The sequence below is a fragment of the Saimiri boliviensis genome, chromosome 5, assembly GCF_048565385.1.
Source record: "Saimiri boliviensis isolate mSaiBol1 chromosome 5, mSaiBol1.pri, whole genome shotgun sequence".
Lineage (NCBI taxonomy): Eukaryota > Metazoa > Chordata > Mammalia > Primates > Cebidae > Saimiri > Saimiri boliviensis.
In genome coordinates, this window is record NC_133453.1 from 16,517,596 (window position 1) to 16,543,097 (window position 25,502).

General features: G+C 40.9%; 1 protein-coding gene across 9 annotated transcripts in view; it reads left to right on the forward strand.

Annotated features, from left to right (window-relative positions):
- The window catches only part of DOCK10 (dedicator of cytokinesis 10), a 278,160-nt gene extending 252,806 nt beyond the window's left edge, over positions 1–25,354 (forward strand). For 5 of the 9 annotated variants that reach the window (XM_074398952.1, XM_074398949.1, XM_074398954.1 and 2 more), the window contains 10 exons: positions 339–445; positions 2,442–2,564; positions 2,703–2,816; positions 11,311–11,457; positions 14,792–15,002; positions 16,524–16,714; positions 18,863–18,963; positions 19,159–19,297; positions 20,483–20,558; positions 23,636–25,354. In XM_074398952.1, coding sequence (XP_074255053.1) covers positions 339–445; positions 2,442–2,564; positions 2,703–2,816; positions 11,311–11,457; positions 14,792–15,002; positions 16,524–16,714; positions 18,863–18,963; positions 19,159–19,297; positions 20,483–20,558; positions 23,636–23,697 — 1,271 coding nt within the window. In that variant the 3' untranslated portion in view covers positions 23,698–25,354. The remainder of the gene's footprint in view (positions 1–338; positions 446–2,441; positions 2,565–2,702; positions 2,817–11,310; positions 11,458–14,791; positions 15,003–16,523; positions 16,715–18,862; positions 18,964–19,158; positions 19,298–20,482; positions 20,559–23,635) is intronic. The other 4 variants (XM_003925467.4, XM_074398950.1, XM_003925466.4 and 1 more) reach the window with 2 other exon arrangements.
- The last annotated feature ends 148 nt before the right edge of the window (positions 25,355–25,502 follow it).

Genomic DNA, 25,502 nt, shown 5'->3' on the forward strand with positions numbered 1-25,502 from the left:
CAGATATTAATGTCCCCAGTTTAACAAAAGAGGGACACAGTCTCAGAGATTAATTAAACCAGAGGATTGGAACTACAACATGTATCACAAATCTTATGTTCTGTCTATAATCCCATGCTATCTTTATAAAAAGCGTCACCTGAAAATGACACAAAAATTATAAAAAGAAGAATGTTGTTTGCCCAGCAGAGAGTATCAATAGTCATAATCTAACCATCTTGTTGATTGTGTAAGCTTTATAATACTACCAGTTGGTAACATCATGAAGAAAGGTATTAGCTGATCTAAGCAAAATCTGTCTCAAATAATAATGTTTCATTCTTCTTGGTCCTCCCAAGGCATGTTCTCTATGGGATGGCCAGCCTTTTTGAGCATTACACCAAACATTAAGGAAGAAGGAGAGATGAAAGAGGATTCCGGAATGCAGGACACACCGTACAATGAGGTTAGACCAAAATTATCTCATGTACAGTAACTAAGTAAAGAGTTGCATTGGCTGGTGACATTAAGCTAAATAAGGGAGAAGCAAGCTTAACGCCATCCTATAATATAACTTAATGAGACAAAATGAAATGCAGGCGAAAATTAAGCCAAGATTAGTAGATACCAGACTTCAGTGAAAATTTAAACTAAGTTTTACTTCTCTAAGATGGGCAAAAATATATATTATCAGCTCTTCTATAAGACAAAACCTCCCTTCTTTTGGAAAAGGTGATAAGGGATGCTAAATTTCGTGAACTGAGCATAGGTTCTTTTCTAAAAGCATCAACAAGTTTATTTGCAAATGCAATTGGATATAAAAGTTCATTAGTTTCTGCAGAAAACCTTCTATTATGGAACGTAACCAGAGTTATTTTTCATTAATTAAAAAAGAAAATTTCTGGCCGGGCATGGTGGCTCATGCCTTTAATCCCAACACTTTGGAAGACCGATCACCTGAGGTCAGGATCACCTAAGGTCAGGAGTTCGAGACCAGCCTGGCCAACATGATGAAACCCCGTCTCTACCAGAAATACAAAAATTAGCCAGGCATGGTGGTGGGAGCCTGTAATCCCAGCAACTGAGGAGGCTGAAGCAGGAGAATCACTTGAACCTGGGAGGTGGATGTTGCAGTGAGCCAAGATCATGCCACTGCACTCCAGCCTGGATGACAGAACGAGGCTCTGTCTCAAAAAAAAAAAACAAAAAAAAAAACAAAAACAAACAAACAAAACAAAAAAAAAACTTTCTACTGGGAATTACTTAGCAATAAATCTCTTGAATTAAATAGAACTCCTCTCAGTAAGTAAAATATTTTATAAACTAATTTTAAGACTTAGTATTATATAAGTGAAAAAATTTTCAGATGAATTTTGTGCAATTTTACATATGGTTCTACATCAATTTAGTATATATTGCCAACAAACAAAGTAAATATAGTTACATATTTATGTTAACTATTTAAAATAATGTTTAAGAACCTTTCATAAAAGAAATTGTTGAAAACATTCCAACAATATTATACATTTCCTTTAAAGCTTATGTAACTTAATTCATTTGGAAATTTATTAAACTGCTAGTATATGAAAGAGATTGAGGTAAGGGCTGAAAAAAATAAATCATAATTCCTGTTCTCAGAGAATTTAGAATCTTGAGAAAAACAGAGTTCCTACAGGGTGGTGAATGGCCGGGCAAAAACAGATGCCCAGTCACTAAATCTAGGTATCATCTACAATTGCAATTAAAAGGGGAACTTGGTTTTTACACGAAAGTTGTTGAAACGGCAATGAATGGAATGTAAATAAAAGTTCTTCAAATTTTTTGTGCTGAGTCTTGCTAGGGCTTGAAGGTGTGAAGTAAGAGAAGAATAAGGTTCTTATAGGTGCAGCTATAACACAGACAAAAGTCTGGAGGTCAGAATATTCCAATAATGGAGTGGTATATGGTATGGCCAAACTCCAAAGTCAAGGACAGAACATTGAAAGAAGGAGCCACCAAAAGGGGGGTTGGTTCCTGATTGTGGAGCTTCTTGAATGCCACGCTAGAGTTTGGACAGCAGTTTACATACTGAAGTGCCCACATCGATTTAAGGCACTGGAGATAACATGATCAGATTTATGTTTTACCAAGAAAGATTACTGGAGAGCAGTAATTGGAGAGGGAAAAGAGATTCGCTCCAAACTATTGCAGGGATCAGGGAGTACCTAAGTCAGTAGCAGAGGGAATGGGAAGAAAGATCTGAAGGCATTTCAAAGACTTAAATTAGCACTTTTGGGGTACTATTTAGGTAATGGTAATGCAGATAGGGAAGAATCCAAGATGACACCAGGATCCCCTGCTGGGTTTTAAATGCTAGTAACAGAGGAAAAAGCTTGACAAGGAAGCAGTTTTGAAACCAAGTTTCAAGCATGAGCCACAACCTTAATCTTGTAAAATCTCATTTTGATTGGGGGAAATTGCAGAATATCCTTGTGGAGCAGCTATACATGTGTGTGGAGTTTCTCTGGAAGTCTGAGCGATACGAACTCATTGCTGATGTCAACAAACCCATCATTGCTGTCTTTGAGAAACAACGAGACTTCAAAGTATGTATTGTAGCCCCCTAGAAGTTAGTTAAAATATACTCTGTTGAATTGGAAAATTACTTACAGTTTTCAAAATTAAAAACTCCCTATTTGTGTATCAGCATCTTCTTCATGAAACTCTTTCACTCATGGTTTCAGAAATTGTCAGATCTCTACTACGACATTCATCGGTCATACCTGAAAGTAGCAGAGGTGGTGAATTCAGAGAAGCGGCTGTTTGGTCGCTACTATCGCGTGGCATTTTACGGGCAGGTAAGTTCACCAGAAATAACATGGCCCATGAATTCTGCTGAGAAGTTGAATGTTGTCTTTCACTCTTCATAAGACATCTATGTGTGCCAGTCAATTGAGGGTTATGGGTGTATCTGACTATACTTGAGTATTTCTCTGGATGTGATGGTCTATATGTTGCCCATAGGAATGAGCTAAGTTGAGAAACAAGTGAGCAAAGAGATCCATGGCTTAATAGTGATTTCTAACTTCTTGAAGAAAGCGGACACTTATTTTTTAACACTCTCTTCTTTCCAGCTCACCTCAAAATATCTAATTATAGGTTTATATTACACATTAAAGTGAAATTAAATTGAACACGTTTTAAAAAATAACATTCCTAATATCCCAGGAAATAAGAGAATTCTTAGGGGCTCCACCATATCAAACCTTTGATTTTACAATCACACAATTTCTTTTCTCTTATTTTCAAACTACCACTGTTTCTAGACAGAATACCAGATGGTTCTTTCACTTGCTATATTGCAAGTCAATGTAATTTCAAAGTTATCCTTCCCAGTCTACATAAGCAATGAAGAAGATGGAGAATATTACTTAGCCACTGTATTGGCCTGAAAGTGGACATATTCTAAATTAATTATCAATGTCTCTGAGCAGCATTTTCAGTGAGATAAAGCCAGGTACCACTCATTTGCTTTTCAGGAAGGCTTACAGCGCTATTGTATTTCAGCAGACATATTTTAGACTGTTGCTCATGTGGATAAACAGCCCGTGCTTTTATTTTCAGAGTTGCAGTGGCTCTCAGACCTCATACTTCCTCTCCCCACAATCCGTGGAAGGCACTATTGCACATAGCTTCTTGTCTTCTCAGCCCCTTGTTCTTAAGGCTGCAGCTGAAGGAGTCAACTCCGGCCTGGTCACTCTAGGTCACCTCCCACTGAAGCCGTTTGAAAAATACATGCTTTGCTCTGCTCACCAAAAGCAGCTTAAAAACTAACTTCTGAATTAATAAAGATAGATACTTTTTACCTGGAAAGGAAAAGTATCGCCAAGTAGCCACTTGTCATAAACAAATTAATCCAACCAGGATTTTTCTCAGGACACAGCAACATCAGGATAGTGGAGACAGAGAAATGAATGATCTGAAAGATGGAGATCTGCATAAACAATCTATAGGGGGGAAAAAAGCAAATTTAGACATTTTGGGGGTCCATGGAAAAGAATCTGAACTATCTGAAGTGAGAACATAGATGGGAGAGAGAGAAGTGTGGAGAGGAAGACAGAGAAGAAAAAAATAGTATTTTGGAGCCATTTTGCAAGCCATGAAGAAAACATACAATCTGTGACATTGGTGAAACATTAGCAAGAAAAATGGCAGAAAACGCTATGCGTCAGGCAGGGGATGTGGGAGTGGAGAAATTGAAAGATAAAAACAGAGATTTAAGGGAAATGGCCACAGGCTAACTCAGCTGCACAGGAGTAGCACAAAAGATGTGCCTTTGGGACCGGGCGTGATGGCTCACACCTGTATTCCTAGCACTTTGGGAGACTGAAACGGGCAGATTGTCTGAGGTCAAGAGTTCAAGACCAGTCTGGTAAGCATGGTAAAACCCAGTCTGTACTGAAAATACAAAAAAATTAGCCAGGCATGGTGGTGTGGGCCTGTGATCCCAGCTACTTGGGAGGCTGAGGCAGGGGAACTGCTTGAACCAAGGAGGTGGAGATTGCAGTGAGCTGAGATCGCACCACTGCACTCCAGCTTGGGAGACAGAGCGAGAGTCTCAAAAAAAAAAAAAAAAAAAAAAAAGGTGTGCTTTTGGGTCACCAAGACGTGACCCTGCAATTCCTCAGGCATTCTTTCCAATGAAAAAGTAAAAATCTACATTAATACCCTGGTCATGGAAACAAAATTGCCTACCAGATGATTTCTGCAACCAATCAATATCTGAGATACAGGCTCTAAAGAAGCTAGAAGTGAATCACACTGCTTTTCAACTAGTTTTTAATGCAGATGTTTACTCTTTTCTTCTTTTGGTCTTGATTGTTCCAGGCCGTGGTAAGTTCTCACTCACTCTCACACTCCATTTGCATGCTCTAACCCCCCTCACACTTCCCTCTGTATGGTTTTACTGAACCTTAACCATTTTGTGCAAATCAACATTTGGTACAAAGGGTGGATAATCCTGCTTTCATTCATTTTTGGAATCATCTTGCATTTCTTTAACTAAGTTGTGTTTATGCGAGTTATCTGAATTACAAAAATGTATTCTTTGTCTTTCATACATGTGATCTTCCTGCCTAAAGGCGAACGTAGTCTGAAACCCTTACATGCACAAACACACACAGAGATAAGTATGGGTACCACGTATCTTAAATCTATGTAATACAGACTTAGTATCATAAATTGTCTACTTATTTCAGACCACTATGAGTTGCAGCTTATTAAGAAGACCAGAAAGGTCATAATTTTGGAAGTTGGAGTGATGGCTATTGGTGGGTACCTTTTGAGGATACTGAAAAAACAGTGCCTTTTTCAAAGGAGTATCTTAGAGACATGGGGGTCTATGGTGGTGAGCTCTGAACATTCTCAGAGGAGATAGGACTAATTCCCAACATAAAAGGTGAGCCAGGGAATAAATCTTTACCCAATAGTTTAGAGTAAGTCTCCAGAGATGCAGAAAGGAGCAAGGTAAGAAATCTGGAAAACAAGCCACGTCCGAAATAACCTGCCAGTACCCAAAGAATTTTCTTCGTAGTATTTTGAGCCATATGAAATTGCCTCTGTTCAGCCACTTTTTTATGTACAAAAATGGCAACTTTGTATGGTTCAATGTAATTATTGTCAGTTAAGCTGGAAAGAGAAAACATTTAATACCCACACATTGTCCATATCCAGTCCTGCTTGTCTGACCAGTACATACTTTTTTGTAATTCTTTAAATTCCTTCCCACATCCATATCATGCCGGCATTTTCTATGTTCATTTATAAATTGGGGATTATGGGCCCTTAACTCACCTACTAAAAGAATACTTGAAAACCCCTGTACTAAATAGACTGAAGGGGTCACTGGGGAAGTATTGGCGGGTAGCTCCTTGCAAATGACCTAACTTTGTTCTTCTTTCAGACTCCTCAGTAAAGTGTGCTGACTTTGCACCTGATTTTTTTTAATGCTGCAGTATTCTCACTTGTCTACTACTGAGATATAAAGATAAAAAATTCCAATCTGAGCTTAAAAGGCAAAGTGTTTTTGTTAAATCCTCAGGCTAAGAACCTGCCTAAGCACGACACTCCATAAGCTCAAACCCAACCGCCTTTGAACAAGGAAAACTAATGGAGGTCGTCCTGTTAAGCAGCAAATTAGAGCCTCAGTCATCACTGCTTAGATGAGATTCAAATGCCTGTCTCAAGACACCACATGGAGAGTGAGAAGTATGGGATTCCACGGGAGCAGACAGCACACATTACACTCAATGATAAATAACTACCCAGTAGACTTGATAATTCCCCCAAATGTGCACAGAACGAAGGTTCCAAAGATTTAAGATAAAATCTTGACTACTTGATTAGCATAATCCCCATGGTCAGAAATAATTTCTTATTCATGATAGTGCTTTGTGTCCCTGTAAAACTCACCTTTTAATATCCAAGTTGGCGAGTCTTGTATTGATGGGAAAAAGATTATGGAAATGCAACACGCAGTAGGCTGTTTGCCTGCACAGAGGGCTTTGGGTATATCTTTTAGTGTCCCATGTAGACCGCTGCTCTCATTTTGTAGTTTTGGCTGGGGCATTTAATACTAATTGTGTCTGTGATGAGACAGACACTAGAAAACAAGTTTAAAGCTGATCGTTCACAGCAGGAACTTTTAAAAAATGCAAGTCTTGCACAACATGAATTGTCTAATGCAACACCTGGCATCAGCATCAATGACTGGAAATTTGACATATAGCAGCCTATACAAAGTGTCCTCCAAAGTGTCCCTGAAGTATTGATTTCCATGGTAATGAAACAGCAGCAGTGAGCAAACATCAGCTGTAATCAATAAAGTCCTTAGGCGCTGGTATTTAACATGAAAGCAAGTGAATATCCATTACGTAACTTAAAATATCAGATGCCCCTGGTATTAATTAAGTTAAAGACTCAGGAGAATTTTATTCTATCCACCAAAGGACATAGATTCCATAATTTGCAGACACACCTCTATGGATGTACCTGCATCTCAGGATCTTAATAAAAAAGGAATTCTGGCCAGGTGTGGTGGCTCATGTCTGTAATCCCAGCACTTTGGGAGGCCGAGGCGGGTGGGTCATGAGGTCAGGAGTTTGAGACCAGCCTGGCCAATATGGTGAAACCCAGTCTGTACTAAAAATGCAAAAAATTAGCTAGGCATGGTGGCATGAGCCTATAGTTCCAGCCGCTCAGGAGGCTGAGGCAGGAGAATTGCTTGAACCCAAGTGGTGGAGGTTGCAGTGAGCCAAGATCACACCACTGCCCTCTAGCCTGGGCAGAAGAGCAAGACTCCATCTCAAAAAAAAAAAAAAAAATGGAATTTGCGGGAGGAGGGAAGGTGAATGTGTACTATGGAAAACCACCATCTCCACTTTGGGATGTGATAAAGTTCTCCACCTATAGGAGAGTCACTGATCTAGGCCACATATCTATACTGTATAGTTAAACATCTTAAGTGAGTTCAGATTTATATGCTAAGAGAAGCTATATGAATGCAGAGAAATTATGTGGCTTCTCTTCTCTTAGCATTTAGCCTAGAGTTGATATTTTCTGGCCCATCTTTTGTATACTAGGTTCTTCTTCAAATGCTTTCTTCCCTTTGGGAACTTTGAATGAGTCTAACATAATAGCAGAGGCCCTTCTATTTGATGTCGCAGTGATGAACCAGGGACATTGCAAGATTCTCAAGTACCTGCAAAAACATCTGAGAAGGAGTCAATGCTTTTAGTTGTCAGTTTATTGAAGTACATTTTTAACATAATGTATTGCCTTAAAGTTTCATAATTCTTACAGTCCTTGTTTAACTAGGGTGTGTTGTGTCCTAACCAGAGCAGGTGAAGGTGTTTATTGCATTGCAAAATGACATTTAAAAAATCAAACCAGCAAGGGAAGTGCAGGGATCACATTTCCCATTGCCTTGAAAGGCAGTCAGCTCATAACCTTGGGACTAAAGCAGAAGAGAAACTGACCCTGGTTTTCATCACTTTGTGTCCCTGTTTATAAATCATTTATATCATAGAGCTGAAATTGAAGCCTTCCTTCAGATAGTGTCTGTAGCTCAGTGAGCTTTGCTTTGATAGTTTCCCTGGGTATAAGGTAAGCATACATTCCAAATATTTTCAGAGCTGCCATTTGTCTGTCTTCAAAACTCTTTACAGAAACCCCAGTGGACAGCAGATTAAATGCTTTATTCTGCTCTTCCATCTCCTTCTTACTCATCTTACAAAATAGGTTTACATTTCCAAACTCTTTTAAAAAAGAGGTTCCAGCCGGGCGCAGTGGCTCACGCCTGTAATCTCAGCACTTTGGGAGGCCAAGGCAGGTGGATCACCTGAGGCCAGAAGTTTGAGAACAGCTGAAAGGTGAAACCTCATCTCTACTAAAAATACAAAAATTAGTCGGTGGTGGTGGCAGGCACCTGTAGTCCCAGCTACTCAGGAGGCTGAGACAGGAGAATTGCTTGAACCTGGGAAGCGGAGGTTGCAGTGAGCCAAGATCGCGCCACTGCACGGAGCCTGGGCGACGGAGCAAAACTCTGTCTCAAAAAAAAAAAAAAAATTTCAGTCACTGATCACTTACCAAAATATTGAAATGAGTTTCAGTAGACCTTTTAAAATAAGAAAAACTGCATTGCCTAGGCAAGAGAAGCTGAAAGTATGTATTTTCAAGCACTGAAAACTGAGTTAAGCTGCATAAAAGCCAGAACCCAAATTGATTTATAGATACTGAAGTTTTTCATCATTGTTGCCATCACCACCAGGGTCATCATCATCACCACCATCCTCAATACAGCTAGCACTCACCAAAGGCCATGTGTTTACCAAGCGTGGTCCTTAGAGCCTCCCAATAGGGAGGCTGAATTTTCCCATCCCACAGCCCAAGGAGGAGGGATGAAAGAAAGTCACAGGCCGTGACCAAGGACACAAAGGTCATGATGATGGCAATTTTTACCTGCCTCCCAACATTCATTTTCTGCTCACTCTGGATTCAGACATTTGTCAGGGGAAAAATTTTACAGTGAAAATGTATCTTTTTACTAGTGTTCACACTATGGTGAAGAAGAAAAAAAATCTTTTCCTGAAACTTAGAGACATTTTTCTCCTGGAAATTGAAGTTGCAAATGTTCCTTCAGCTTTGGCCCTGTGAGGATTCTGCCTGAAGGCTTCAGAAGTCTTATTTCTCTGATGTGTCAGTCTGTCAATTACAGCCGCTAACTCCTGACCTTGAATCAGACAAAACCCCACAAAGACAGCAACAGAGAAAAACATAGCAAGCTGGAAGTCACGTGGGAGTGGAGTCAGACCTCACTACCCCTGCAAAATCTAGGCAAATGACAGTGAGCTGCTTTTCATGCGTTCAACATCATACGACACTTTGTAGCACTTTGGGGTCAAGGCACTTATAATTACTTGTATTTTGTCTTGAACATTTCTCAAAGAAATTGTTCAACAAAAACACGTTTATGTAAAGCCATGGACTGTTTGTCAGTTATACTGGTGCACGTATGCCTTTTTAAGATGTGTGCCCTTTAAGAACTCTTTCATTCATCTGCTTATTCAACAAATAGAGTGACCCCCTTCTTAAGACGAGGCATTGTGCTAAACACGGGCAGGCAGTGTGGAAGATGTACTTCCTGCCTTTAGAAGGCCCAAAGTCAGTTAGGGAGGTGTGCAAGGAAGCAGGCGATTACCTAATTGGCAAGACTTCTGCTATGGATTTAGACCTTGTTCATTGGCTTCTGCAAAGGTACAGCTACTGCCCACTTAGAATACAAATTACTCTGTTATAGCAAAGATTATCCCATTTACATGTATGAAAGCGCTTTTGAAGTATAAAGTATCATATAAATGTGAGTTTAATCAATATTCTTAGATTGTCTCACATTAACCATGAAAAAATATTACAGCACTAGAAAATTTTGTCTATGCTTTTTTACCATATAATTAATATTTTTTGATAGTCAAAAATGATTTTTTGATATGGCTAGGTTGTCTTTTGACGTCCAGTGTCTTCACTTAGACCTCAAAAGCCATTTCCTTATGGGTCGGCTCTACAATCAGAAGAAACCAGATATAGCCTGTAAGCCCAGCACTTTGGGAGGGTGAGGAGGGTGGATATTCTGAGGTCAGAAGTTCAAGACCAGCCTGGCCAACATGGTGAAACTCTGTCTCAATTAAAAATACAAAAATTAGCTGGGCGTGGTGACACACAGCTGTAATCCCAGCCACTCGGGGGGCTGAGGTAGGAGAATGGCTTGAACCCAGGAAGTGGAGGTTGCAGTGAGCTGATATTGCACCACTCCACTCCAGCCTGGAGACAGAGCAAGACTCCACCTCAAAAAAGAAAAAGGAAAGAAACGAAACCAGATATCCTTGGGTTCTTAACTCTGAGCTTAATCTAGTATTCTGAGGCCACATGTATTCCGCAGGAAAAATGCTTCTTTGTCTCTTCAAAGAGAAGGAATTACAAAGATTGCTTCACTTAGTTATCTTCAGAGAATAGAATCTTCTCTTCCTCCTGCTTCAAACCAGACAAATAAATTAATAGAGGCTAAAACCGACTTGCTCTTGTGGAATAACAATGATGATGTAGTTGCCATTTTTAATCCTATAATGTCTTCCTTTTCAAGAATGTAAAAGATCTATTAGTGAAGTATATTGAATGATTAAGTTACATATAGCTAAGTTTCGCAGGTCCCTGAAGTCATTGATGTAAAATTATTTTTCAAATAGCAGTACTTGGGAGCATAACATGTAATTTCTGTTACGACGACGACATAAAGTATTGTGATTTTCCATCTAAGATTATTTGGGGTACGAGTCATCCCATTTAGATAGTTTTACATGCCATACACTGTTTCCTATGCTAGTTTCAAAGACTTACAGATCTTATTAAAAACGATATTGATTGCTCTATTTGAATGCAGCCAAAAATTGCTCCTTATTTCATGTTCTACCCCCAGCTGCCACAAGAGGGCACTCTTCCCCCAAAATATATGCAAGTAGGTATTACCATAGAGTTCTACAAATAGAGAAAATATTTGTGAGATATTTCAAGAGTTTCTTTGGCCCGATTAGAAAATATTTACATTAATGTCTGATTATAAGATGACATCTTATTTTCTTCACTTTGTTTTCTTCTCTGATTTTGAATTTTATGGGGTGTTAACCAATGGATTGGATGACAACCAAAAACTGAATATATTTTTTTTAATGGCTTTTTGTTTTGCTTTTGATTTATGATTCGCATTCTCTAATAAAATTGGTGGTTCATTATGTTCCACAGGGCTTTTTTGAAGAAGAAGAAGGTAAAGAGTATATTTATAAAGAGCCTAAGCTAACAGGTCTGTCCGAGATTTCCCAAAGATTACTCAAGCTCTATGCAGATAAATTTGGAGTAGACAACGTGAAGATCATCCAGGATTCCAACAAGGTAGAGGAAAATCAGTGTTCATGCAAGTGCTAAGAATTGACTGAATTTTTTATTCTTTAACTACATTAAGTTTTAATTTTCTGCCTGACGATGCAAGTGGACTACCAAAATGATTTTAGATGTTTTGCTTGTTTCTCTACTGGTTGGTAATTTGTGGGGAGGAGGGTTCGTAATTTGTGGGGAGAGGGGTCAAAAAAGCTATATGTGTTCATTTGGGTAACTTTTAAAAGGAGCTTAGCAAATTCTCTACGTCTCCGTTGGTTAACTGCATTTGAACAGCAATCAAAGCCTTGCAGTAATTGGGCTCAGTGGTGGAGTTGGAGACAGCAGGAAGTTGAAAATATTTATTCAGTCATGGAAGTCTTTCTAGGCATGTTAGTCAAGGTTCTCTAGAGGAACAGGACTAATAGGATAGATGTATATGTGAAAGGGAGTTTATTAAGAGAATTGACTCACACGATCACAAGGTGAAACAATAGGCTGTCTGCAAGGAAGCCAGTGTTGTCTCCCAAAACCTCAAAAGTAGGGAAGCCTACAGTGCAGCCTTCAGGCTGTTGCTAAAGGCCCAAGAGCTCCTGGCAGATCACTGAAGTCCAAGAGTCCAGAAGCTGAAGAACTTGGAGTCTGATGTTAGAGCTCAGGAAGCATCCAGCACAGGAGAAACCTGGAGGCCAGAGACTTAGCCAGTCTAGTCATTCCCACGTTCGTCTGCCTGCTTTTATCCTGACTGCACTGGCAGCTGATTAGATTGTGCCCACTCAGACTGAAGGCGGGTCTGCCTCTCCCAGTCCACTGACTCAAATGTTAATCTCCTTTAGTGACACCCTCACAGACACACCCAAGAACAATACTTTGCATTCTTCAATCTAATCCAGTTGACACTCGGTATTAACCATCATACTAGGTCATACCAATTTTGAAACCTGTTCCCCATAGTAGAAGCAGACTTGCGAGTTACATTACATTAACTTTTGAACATCCAGTTACCCTCCTCTTGGCTCCAGAAGGCAAATGCTTATCTTTTCTCTTAGATTACTCGGCGTCTTCTTATACACTCTTTTCAGTTAGCCAACCTCTATCAAATGCCTGCTGAATGCCAAGCCCAGACTGGGAGATGAGGCACACAGAGAATCTTCCTTCTGGAGTTCATAGTTCACACGGGGCTAAGAAGAGAAAGACTTGTACAAACAGCCAGTTAAATAGATTACGATAAAGTGTCACCAGAGAGTCAAAGTCCAAGCTGTACAAAGAAAGCTCAGGGCAGGACCTCCCTTAACAGCTCATTCTTGATTGGGCAGCATTACACAGAGGGGATGATGTTTAAGTTGGTTTGCTGGAAGCAAAGAGCATGCCGAGATGCCCAGCACATGCAGTGATGGGGAGGGATGAAAGGGGGAGATATGTTTAGAGAATGGCAGGTCTTTGAAACACAGGTTGGACAGAAAAGTGTGGCAGAAGATGGAGTTGGAAAAGATGGTTTGCATCCAATGCCACGTAGTTCTATTGGCCTACAGAAGAGGTCTTTTTTTTCTGGCCTCTTTTACAAGCTCAAGTTTGGAAGCATCTGGGCATGAAATCTTTGAGTCTGGGCAGAAGTTTTTGTGAATGTGTTCACCATTCTCCTTCTTAGCTTGATGGCTACAGTCACCTTCCCCAGAAAGGCAGGCAGCTGGAACTACTGTGTTAGTGGTTCTCCTAAGTAGAAAGTATGTACAGAGTTTTGGGAGTGGGATGGGGGGATGAGAAAATGCCAAATTTGGTATCAGAACAACTGGAGTGTTCATTCCACCCTCCCACCACTTACCAGCCGATGATCTTAGATAAATTAGTTGGTCACTCTAAACCTCTATTTTTGATCTGTAAAATGGTTACAACTATACCCACCTTACAGTGTAATTAGCAGTAGCATTACAAATAAATTCAGGGAGTCCCTCAAATCCCTAGGACTGGATAGGCAGTGAATGGGTAGACAGATGGAGAAAATTGGAAGAAGTTTTAAAATTCTTCAAGGTTTCGTTAGAAAAGAGGCTGAGAATGCCATCTCTTCCAACTCCAAAGGAGAGCAAGTGCGAGTTCCTGGATGTTCTTAGTACCCCCCAGCCTGTCTTCATTGCTGTTTGTCAAACTCACTCACCAAAGCAGAGTTTATAAGGAAAAAAAAAAAATGCATAGCCTAACTTGTGACCAATAAGAGAAGGAACCTGACATTAAAAGTACAAAATTCTGAGTCATGTAATAGGCTCATCAACTAATCTGCTAAATTAGACAGAGAACCTCCCAGTGGCCAAAGTCTAGACACATGAGTAAAATCATAGAGGGACAAAAAGATATTTTTTAAAAGTCTTTATTTGAATTACTCTCAAGAAGCTTGCATTCTAGGGCTGGGCACAGTGACCCCTGGCTGTAATCCTAGCACTTTGGGAGGCCAAGAGGACAGATCTCTTAACACTAGGAGTTTGAGACCAGCCTGGGCAACATGGCAAAACCCTCTTTCTACTAAAAATACAAAAATTAGCTAGGCATGGTGGCACATGTCTGTAGTCTCAGCCATTAGAGAAGCTGAGGCAGGAAAATCGCTTGAACCTGGAAGGTGGAGATTGCAGTAAGCTAAGATTGTGCCACTGCACTCCAGCCTGAGAGACAGGGCAAGACCTTGTCTCAAAAAATAGTAACAATAATAATAAATAAAATAAAAAATAAAGGAATTTTACATTCCAGACAAAGGCAATTGGACATTCACTGCAGAAAAGAGAGAAAATAAGGGACTCAACCGGGCATTATGGCTCACACCTGTAATCCCAGCACTCTGGGAGGCCGAGGCGGGTAGATCATGAGGTCAAAAGATGGAGACCATCCTGGCCAACCTGGTGAAATCCCGTCTCTACTAAAAATACAAAAATTAGCCCCCAGCTACTTGGGAAGCTGAGGCAGGAGAATCACTTGAAGCCAGGAGGCGGAGGTTGCAGTGAGCCAAGATCATGCCACTACACTCCAGCCTGGCGACGGAGCATGACTCCATCTCATTTAAGAAAAAAAAAGTAATGAAAAGAAAAAAGAAAGGACTAAATAACATGCCACAGACAGGCACGTCTGGAAGAGCCTCAGCTACTTGGTGAGCTGGCTCCAATCCCACCTCTGCAGACCTGGCCGCTTGGCGGCAGTCCGGCCTTCACTCTCTGTGATCCTGCCCAGCTCTGAAATGATGTGACTGCTCATTTTTCTCCGAGGGCACAGGCACAGCCTCCTTGGGATGCAAGCTGAGGGAATAGGAGCTTCCTGCTTTCAGGAGCACTCCAGGGCTTACCACTCACATTGCCCGTATCTGTTAACACAGGTAAACCCCAAGGATTTGGACCCCAAATATGCCTACATCCAGGTGACCTATGTCACGCCATTCTTTGAGGAAAAGGAAATCGAAGACCGGAAGACCGATTTTGAAATGCACCACAACATCAACCGCTTTGTCTTCGAGACGCCCTTCACGCTGTCGGGCAAGAAGCATGGTGGAGTGGCGGAGCAGTGCAAGCGGCGGACGATCCTGACAAGTAGGTGCAGGCGGCTGGGCCACGCATGCGGCCCCAGCACAGGCTCCTTTATAGGGCTGGATCAGTAGGAACCAAGGATTATTTCAATAGTCCTGCAGACAGAGAAGTACCCAAAATGTGCTAACTTGTAAATATTTGCCAAGAAGAGATTTCCACCTCTTTATTAACGGAAGTCAACCAGAGGAGAAATTGTCAAAAGAGCTGCTTTGCATACCTACTCCCTTAGGTTGTAAGTCTGAAGGGTCTTGGGGTCAGTGCCTTGGGAAAGACACAAAGCACTCTGAACTTTCCTCTCTGAGTCCACCTTCAGTTGCTTCTGGGTTAACAGCTCTCATCATGTGCTTTGGGGCAAGATTCTAAATCACTCTGGGATTCAAATTCTTCATCTGCAGAATGAATGCAGATGTCAATCTCTGATATCCTTCCGTGTGGTCTCTAGATCTATGCTGTGAGCTCATCATCCTTTCATTCCCTCAACACACATTTAATGAAGTCCTACTAGGGGCTGGACACTGTTATAGGTGCTGGTAATGCAAATGAAACATGATTCTTGCCCTCAAGGTGCTCACAGTCTGGTAGGAGAAAAAGTCAAGTAAGGCAAGAATTTCAGGTGAGCAGAGCAGGAGAAATGAAACAAGAGCACCCAGCAGGGGCTCCTAAGGCTGGCTGCAGAGAAGGTGAGTGAGGACATTCTGCAGGAAATGATCAGTAACCTGCTTTGAGAGCTGGGCCATCCTGGATGAAGCCACAGTCTATCAGTAGCACTGACGTCTGAACTGTGACAAGCGTCTGCCTTCAGTAAATGTATCCAAAACTTTTGTAGTAAAACAACAAAGCTGTATCAATAGATACTATTTGGTATACATTTAAGCATTCTGTATTGTGGGTTAGTGTAGTTTTATTTGAATTACAAGTTGCTGTGGAAGCTATCATCTTTTCAGTATTTAGAAATTCTAAAGGCCTGGTTGGGCGCGGTGGCTCACGCCTGTAATCCCAGCACTCTGGGATGCTGAGGCGGGTGGATCACGAGGTCCAGAAATCCAGACCATCCTGGCCAACATGGTGAAACCCCATCTCTACTAAAAGTACAAAAAAATTAGCTGGGTGCCGTGGTGCTTGCCTGTAGTCACAGCTACTCAGGAGGCTGAGGCAGGAGAATTGCTTGCACCTGGGAGGCGGAGATTGCAGTGAGCCAAGATCACGCCACTCCACTCCAGCCTACGTGACAGAGTGAGACTTTGTCTCAAAAAAAGAAAAAGAAAATTCTAAAGGCCTAAACAGCACTGAGAATGAGGGGTGGTGGCAGAAGAGCACACCAGCTCAAAGGAGTTCAGGCAAAAGCTAAAAGATATGAGAGAGGATGACTCCTAGTAGAAAAAATAACTCCCATGAGTGAAAAGCATGCGGACTGGAAGGGGCCATGTGCCATGAAATGATACATGATCCTGTGGTCCTTCAGGGAAACCCTTGACTTTTCACTGATCCTTAACCCTGAAATCCTTTTGTATGCCTTTTGTGCAGCGAGTCACCTGTTCCCCTACGTAAAGAAGAGAATACAAGTCGTAAGCCAATCGAGCACAGAACTGAATCCTATTGAAGTGGCAATTGACGAGATGTCCAAGAAGGTTTCTGAGCTTAATCAGCTTTGCACAATGGAAGAAGTGGACATGATCAGACTACAGCTCAAACTGCAAGGAAGTGTCAGCGTGAAGGTGAGTAAGCATTGCCCAGGGCTGAGATGCACATGGCCAGTGAAGCCTGGTGTAAAGTGCCCGGGGAACTTTGTTCACAAAGAATACAAGAAACAGTTTTCTATTTGTGAGAATAGAACAGCTTTATCTGGGTCTTGAAAATTGCATCTGGTTGTCAATATGCATTGATTTACCCAACACCTGTAGATATGCCTTTCTTAAGTTTAGCTGAAATAAAATTTCTTCTTCCTCTACCCTGCTATCCCATCTTCTATGGCTAACTGTGTTCTATATCTGTATACTAACAAATGAATTAACTAATAAAGAAGCCCCACATTCTTGTACATACCTGCCATTAAGAGCCTTACAAAATTGTTCCAAAACAAATCCAAGAAGAATGATTACTCGTTCATAAAAGGTGCATGCATGTTTATCTGTCTGTCAGAGTTGTGACAGGAAGCAGACGGCATGCTCACAGTGAGTGATTGAGGAGGAAAGAATAAACTGTTTGCGAAAGAGTGTGATGCATTTGGGAAAGCCAGCAAAGCTGGCACAAGGGCTGGCAGCACTCAGAAGGTGTGACCACGTTAGACCTGAAGATGCCAGGAGGGGAGGGTTAGTGGAAGCAGACAGGGGAGCTGAGAGGTCCGTCTGATGACAGACAGGCAGACAGGAGTGGCCTCAACCAGCAATAGAGAGGCTTCTGCAAGAAGGAAGCACCAGGGCCAGACAGGTGAGGCAAGTAAGGCACTCACCTTGGGCACAAAATTAAAGGGAGCCCCACGTAACTCAAGAATCAAGGCATCAATTTTATTTACTATATTAATAAATTGATGCTAAATATTTATAAGGAACAAAGTAATTAATTGCTAAATAAAGGAAGATCAGCAGTAGCACCCTGCATAGCTGTATTGGAGCCTAAAAGCCAAAGACAAAATTAGCGCTACTGATCCTGACACTGACCACCCTCTCCTCTTCCCCACCTCTTTCGTCTGTGTTCCCCATGGGCTGAGAAGGCCAGAAAGCAAGAGAGCCATTGTCCTACCCCATACAGGATGACTTCCCTAGGCACATAGCTGAGTGAAGGGAAGTGGAGATTGGATCTGGAGAAGCAAAAGATGCTACACTCAGTACCAGCGACTGCATCTGCCACACTGGCCATGCCTGCTGGTCACAGGCCACTGAAGTCAGCTCCCTTCTTCGTTTTTTCCCTTTTTCCTTCCCAAGCCCAACAGCCACATTAAAAGCTTCCATGCACTAAGGGATATGGACTCCCGTACAAGTGAGGCTATCCATGTGCATGAGCATGAATTGAACCCAGCATTGTGCATTCATTCAGCAAATCTGATAAATGCCTCCTTGGGCCAGAATCTAAGCCAGACCATCAAGGAGAACCCAGTGAAACGGTAATTCCAGGGCAGTGCCCACACCACTACCACTGTGCATTATCCTTTTATAATAGTATGAGTTTATTTGAGTGTTAATAGAAAGAAAAAAAAGCACTTCAAACATTTGATTTCACAGATGTTAAATTTAAATAAATATATTGGAGTTAATAGGAGTGAATCTAGTTTTAAAAGCTATTAAGAAAACAGCAGATTTGGTGGTTGGGATATGCCTGTAATCCCAGCACTTTGAGAGCCCAAGGCGGATAGATTGCCTGAGGCCAAGAGTTCGAGACCAATTGGGACAATGTAGTGCGACCTCCGTCTCTACAAAAACTTAAAAAAAAAAAAAAATTAGCCAGGCATGGTAGCAAACCCCTGTAGTCCCAGCTACCTGAGAGGCTGAAGCAAGAGGATTACCTGAGCCCAAGAGTTTGAAGCTGCAGTAATCGTGCCACTGCAGTCTAGCTTGGGCAACAGAGTGAGACCCTGTCTCTAAAAAGGAAAAAAGAAAGAAAATAGCAATTCATGCAATGTGCAGATACGTCAAAAAATGTGAAAGGGTTGGCAAAAGACAAGTTTGGGAAGTTTGTCAGTGAAAGGCATTGCTCAGACTCACGCTTTATTGACAAGCTGGAGAACAGCAGATCAGTCAGGTACACAAACGAGTAGACTAGAAGTCAATGTGTGAGGTCAGGGTACCACGCTATCACTGCACAGCTGCTACTCCTTCCAGCTGTGGAGAAGGCAGACCATCCTCTACCAGTTCTCTTCTCTTCAACAGGTTAATGCCGGGCCAATGGCCTACGCACGAGCTTTCCTTGAAGAAACCAATGCAAAAAAGTACCCTGACAACCAAGTAAAACTTCTGAAGGAGATCTTCAGGTAAGCTTCTCTTTATTGGAATGTTCTTCCTTGAACTTCCTCAGATAGGGAGTCCTGAATCCCCCAAGAAGCCACCCCACCAGAACTCACAGAGGTGGTAGAGTCCATCAGCAGCCCGACTCTGAACTCACAGTCACTGAACTCAGTGCCACTTCCCAGGGCTGGTTTTTAATGTGTCTAATGCTGTCGCTAAAGGCAATTTGCAGACGCATGTGGGCAGGCCCTTGATGTGAATGAGCGCCTCATCAAAGAGGACCAGCTGGAGTACCAGGAAGAACTGAGGTCCCACTACAAGGACATGCTCAGCGAACTCTCCACAATCATGAATGAGCAGGTGAGCGCTCTTTGGTGCACACGCACTATCAGTGGACAGAAAGTCCCTTTCACCCCCAATGCCAGAAGAACGGGAAAGAGGCTCTTTCCTTGCTGCAGAAATCACTGCATCAGCACCATGTTGCTGAGTTGTTCTCTCCCCCATGCACACCATCCTCTTGCCCCAAAGTGGAAGTCAGATTGGGAGAAAATCTGTAGAAAAAGATTATGAGAAACCAGACACTTCCCACAGTTCACATGAACGCTTGGTTTTCTAGACTATGTGAATCCCATTAAACACTGAGGAATACCTGGTGGTATTCCCACGAGGATTGCTGCCACCCTCTGCCATCCCTGGTTAAGGAGCTCACAACCCCGAGGCTGTGATGTGGAGTTCACAGTTGAGGGGGTCTCTTCGTCACACTCAGGAAGAATCCCAGGACTAGTCATGGCTGTTTACCACCAAGACTGCCTCTACAGAGGCTGGACCTCCTGCAGATGTGCAGGATTCAGATAAAAGTCAACCACCTATCCACAAGCAAGTCATCCATGACGTCTGGGATGTACGCAGCATGTTCTGTAAGGCTACACACAAAATGTGGGCATTCAGTCATCTCAGGGCTTTTTGGCTAAAAATCAACTGGTTAAACGCCAAGTGCTGGTTCCTGGCCAAGTTCCTAGAATCCATACGCCCATACTCTACCTGGACATCTCATCATCCCTGCTCTCCTGCAGGAGTTAGATGTGTTCTCTACAGAAAAAAATGAGGGACAGAACTTGAATTAGTCTCCTCCTGTAGTGCTTCATACCTGGTAGCCACCCACTGAATATGCACTTCCCTTGTTTTCCTTTAATGGCCTGGTACCATTAATAGGACCCACAAATCATTAAGTGTGTTATATGAATCTGTTTTTTCTAATTGCATTTCCCATCTTACTTCTCTTCTTTTTTTCCGTCTTCTTCCATCGTGATTTTTAGTGGAGATAGTATTGGTTTAGGCTATTTGAAGGGCAATCAGAAGTAAATACTCAAGAGAGATGAGATGACCTGATAGAAAAGAGAAAATCATAAATCGGGGAATGAAATAAAAAGCAAACTATGGATCCGAAAGTTCGGGAAGGTGGTGAAGGAATGTTTGTCTCCAACTGTAAATCACATCTGACCTGGAAACTTTGGACAAAAATGCTTTTTTCTTTTTTCCTGGCAGCTCTGTCGAGGTCCGTGTTTGTACAGCTTCTGTTCCTCTGTGTCTAGTATTTCCCTCAGTACTGTAAGCAAAAGTGGTATGTTTCTCTTTCTTTATGTCTACTCTGTCATTTGTGGCCTTCTGGTGTACCCCCTTCTTCCTAGCCATTCAGTTTCTCCAGTCACCTCCATAGTGGCTAGTGCTAAGTTCTGTTTCATTAGAACAATTTCATTTCCATTTCCAGGTAGGTCGATGGGGGAAAAAGCCTTATGATTAAAACTAAAGTTCACGACATAACTTTTAAAATGAAAACTCATACTCCGACTTCTAAAATAGATTTGAGCTGATTTGTTTCCAAAATAAAGATATACTATACAAAAATGTGCTAAAACAAAAATATAAAGACAAGGACCAGGTGATTAGAGGGAGAGAAAAATCATTTCTTTTCTTGGACACCTTTGCTAAAAGAAGCAAAACTTGGCTCTATGCCTCGTGGAAACTGACACAAAGGAAAGAAACTGGTGGATTGCACAGGCCTTGTTATAGAAATAGATCTGTAAAACGGTCTGTCTACAGGAAAAGATACATTTTCTCCTGGTCCTGGATTTCAATGGAGATTTGTCACATAGGTCTCCCTCTATGGGAATACCTTCACATACCTATCTATTCATGCACATATTCTGAAAATAGGTACATAAAAAATTACGACAAAGAAAAAAATTCTATTGAATGTTTAAAAATAGAAACAGGCTGGCTGTGGTGGCTCACGCTTGTAATCCCAGCACTTTGGGAGGCCAAGGAAGGTGGATCACCTGAGTTCAGGAGTTTGAGACCAGTCTGGCTAACTTGGTGAAACATCATCTCTACTAAAACTACAAAAAAAGTAGCCAGGTGTGGTGGCAGTAATTCCAGCTACTCGGGAAGCTGAGGCAGGAGAATTGCTTAAACCCAGAAGGCAGAGGTTGCAGTGAGCCAAGATCACACTATTGCACTCCAACCTTGGTAACAAGAGCAAACTCTGTCTAAAAAAAAAAAAAAAGAAACAATTAAAATAGATAGTTAGACATCAAAATAGAAAAAAGAAATAAAATAATAGAATTAATTTATTTTGTCTACTCTCTGCTCAAAAGCCAAACACTGGAAGTGAGAGTTGATGGGAGGAAAATCAGGTTTATTAAAGAGCCAGCAAACACGAAGATGGTGAACCAGCATCCTAAAGCGCCATCTTAACTCAGTACACATTTTCAACTCTTTTTATGTTAAGGGAAGGAAGAAAAGAAGGGGGTTGAAATCAAGAACTGTCTAATGACCACAGACATCTGGGCACCAGCAACGGTCTGAGGAGGTTGGGAACCTCTTTGCCCTTGGTCGGGTCACAATGCTCCTATAAATCTTTAACAAAACATAGTCAGTCATTTACACACTTTTTTCATCCCAGAGTTAGTTTTAAAAACTACATGAGTCCGGGTACGGTGGCTCACACCTGTAATTCCAGCAATTTGGGAAGCCGAGGCAGGCAGATTGCCTGAGGTCAGGAGTTCAAGACCAGCCTGGCCAACATGGTGAGACCCTGTCTCTACTAAAAAGACAAAAATTGGCCAGATATGGTGGCATGCACCTGTAATCACAGAGATTTGGGAGGCTGAGTCAGGAAATCACTTGAATCCAGGAGTCAGAGGTTGCAGTGAGCCAAGATCTCACCACTGTACTCCAATCTGGGTGAGAAAGTGAGACTCCATCTCAAAACAAAACAAAACAAAACAAAACAAACAAACAAAAAACTACGTGATTGCTGTTTTTTTTTTTTTTTTTGGTTTTTTTTTTGGTTTTTTTCAAATTATATCAGTGCTCTAAAGTGATCCCAGCCTACATGCAGGAATGGGTAAAGGCCCCATGATTAAAACTAAAAAATGTAATTATGTTTGTTCTTCTGCTGTTTCAGCTACATTTGCAATTCATTTCGAAGTGTCTAGAAAAATATTAGCTACAGGAGTATTTTGAAGACATCTAGTTAATGAAGGAACCTGAAATATAGGGAAAAAGACAAAACAAGATAGAGTGGATGCTACTATGTAAAAAAGTAGTTTGAGTTGTCACTGACCAGCAGGCAATAATTACTTTTATAGGTGCCAAAATTCCATACAGTTTAAAAGTGGCAAAAAACATAAAAGCCTTCTGTGACTGAGGCCAAAGTAAGGCATATAAGCATTCAGATTAAACCTCAGTATAAGATGCCCATTTGGAGTCTGTTTCAAAATTCAGTAAAATAACAGCATAGTGAAGTCAACTGTGATGATGGGTATCAAATAAAAAATGCAGAGAAAGGAACAGACCCAATCTGGTGTGGTGCCTAGCATAGGTATACACACCTGGAGTCTACTCTTTGAACATATCATCGGCCAGATTATTTATTCAGAGCTTTGTGATATTGACCATAAAGAGAATTTATTGGTAATATAAGATATTTAGATGCTGAGTGCTCTTTGGGGAACAGAAGTAAATAATTCTATCTTAGAAGAAGAGTAGAGATGAAGGTCATGGCACAGTAAGACAATGTGTAAAGTTAGTGGAAAAATATTCACAATTAGAAATGTAATTAATTTCTCTTCTGGACAAAGACATATTTTAAAGGTATCTGGAGTTTCTGTTGTTATTGTACTTACATGTCATTATTTGAGGGAATCTGATAAAGCCTTTTTTAGACACGCTAACATTATTTTCTTTTTCTTTTCTTTTTAAAATTAAAATCAGGTCAAGACCTTTTTGTTTTTGTTTTTGTTTTTTTTACTATATTTCCTTTAATGCAAACATTTAAATAAGGTTTCTAATGTTCCCCTTTTTCAGCAGATGCTGACAATATAAATTATAAACTTTTAGAATAGAATAAAATCCTGAAATTACTCAGATATATTTGTAAGTTTCATCCAAACATTTATAAATTTATATCAAATAGCAGACGAGGATTGTGAAACTATTTTAACTTTCACCAAAATGGCTAGCACATGGTCTTGGGGAAAAATTCTTTAGATCTACTTTGATATGTATCTTTTCATAATTTGCATAAATTACCCCGTGGGGAATAAAAACCTGTATTCTGGGTTCTCATTTTGTGTTTGGGATATTAACATTAACCTCTGCATTATCTTATTTCGTTGTGCTTTTTCCTGTCTTAAGATTACGGGCAGGGACGACCCGTCAAAGCGCGGAGTGGAGCAAACCTACAGTGGAGTAATTAGCAAAGCGACTCTGACCCTCCCTACCGTCTCCATCTCACCTAGTGCTGAAGTCTGAGGGGTCTGCAGCATCAGACCCACCTCTAAGAGAACTTTCTAAATTTGCAGCTAATCTCGGGGAAGAGAAAGATAGATTTAATTTATTTGAAGTTTTCATGGTGTTAATATTTTTGTTTACCTCTCTAGCTTGAGAATTTTGCCAGCCTCTGAATTTGCACATTTTGTATAATTTTTTTCTTTGAGCAGTGTTGATCAAGCCAACTTGAATATTTGCCATGAAATTCCAGTGAATGTGTAGCTCATATGCAAACCTCAAGTTTGCTGTCAGTTATATTATGTTCAGTACCCCAGTCCCAGTACACAGATTTTAATGGTTAAAGTGAATGTTTTTGTAACGTTTAAGCATATTTCAGATGTAAATAAAAGATTGTAAAATATATGGTTTTTACCAAATTTAAAAGATCCCTTTTAGTTAATACTATGACAGTACTAAAAATATATGAATAATGTTTCAGATACCATTATATTAAAATATTTGTGTATGTGTACAAAAGTGTTGATAAATACTAATCTTTAAAATTTGTGGAGTTTCTTTATTTATAATATATGTGCTCTTAAAAGCAATGGGATGTGAAATTATGAAAGTATTTTGTTGTTCACAGAAATAAAAAATACAGTTACTTTGCATTTGCTTTCCCCTTGAAGAGTGGGTGAATTACTGAGAAAAATGGTTCATTGGATATCTACCGAATGCAAATCTAAACTCAATACTTATGATGCCACACCAAGAAGCCAAGAAAGGACTCAAATCTCAGCTAAGAAGTTCCTCCAGAAATGAACTGGGAAGATCAGAGGTTTCCAAATGTAAGAGAGACTTAGAATGACTTGGGGAAAATATAACGAATCCGAATCTTAAGGTTTGTGGAGGTTCTCAGAGGGATCACAACTGCTCCATTTCTCTGCTCTAACCTTGTGTTAAGATTGTACTTTCCTGCCTCTTTTGAAGGCAAGCATGACCATCTGACTTGCTTTAACCCTTGAAATGTTAGCAGACGTAACACATGTTATTTTCAGGCAGAGGCGTCAAAGCCAGTGAACAGTTCTTCCCAGTCCCTTCCCATGATGTACTTACCTTTGATGTACCTGAAGCCCTGATTTACTTACCTTTAATGTACTGTGTCAACCTCAGTACCCAAGCAACCACAATGAGCAAGACACACACACACATGCTCCCTGCTAACCCTATTGGTCATATAGTCCGAGTGAGAAGCACCATTTTGCTGTGTTAAGATTCAGGATTGTTTGTTACTGCTGTGTCATGAGCTTATCGGAGCTGTGACTGATAGGTGCTGACCTAGGTTTGGGAACCACTGACATTTTCCACCCTCTAACCCACTTCCCTCCCCCAGCCAATATCAGCTGCCATGGACCTGAACTGACCTGCTTCTAGGTGCAGAAGGCAAGCTAGAGAATCTAATTTCATATTCACCTTCGGCAGTCATTCCAAAGCCCCAGACTCAAAGAAGGAAACTTTAGCTGAGTTGATCTTTCTGCTATGCAAGTCCACTGGCCATATCAGTACATGATGGTGAGGAGGGAGGTGAGGGGTTGGAATGCATATTTAAATGTTGTGTACACAGAAGCAATAGAAAGATATTTTGGGTAAGAGCTTTGATCACTCAAGACATGTTTCGTTTTTTTTTGTTTTTTTGTTTGTTTGGTTTTTTTTTTTTTTTTTTTTTTTTTTTTTTTTTTTTTTGAGAAAGTCTCGCTCCATTGCCCAGGCTGGAGTGCAGGGGCACAATCTC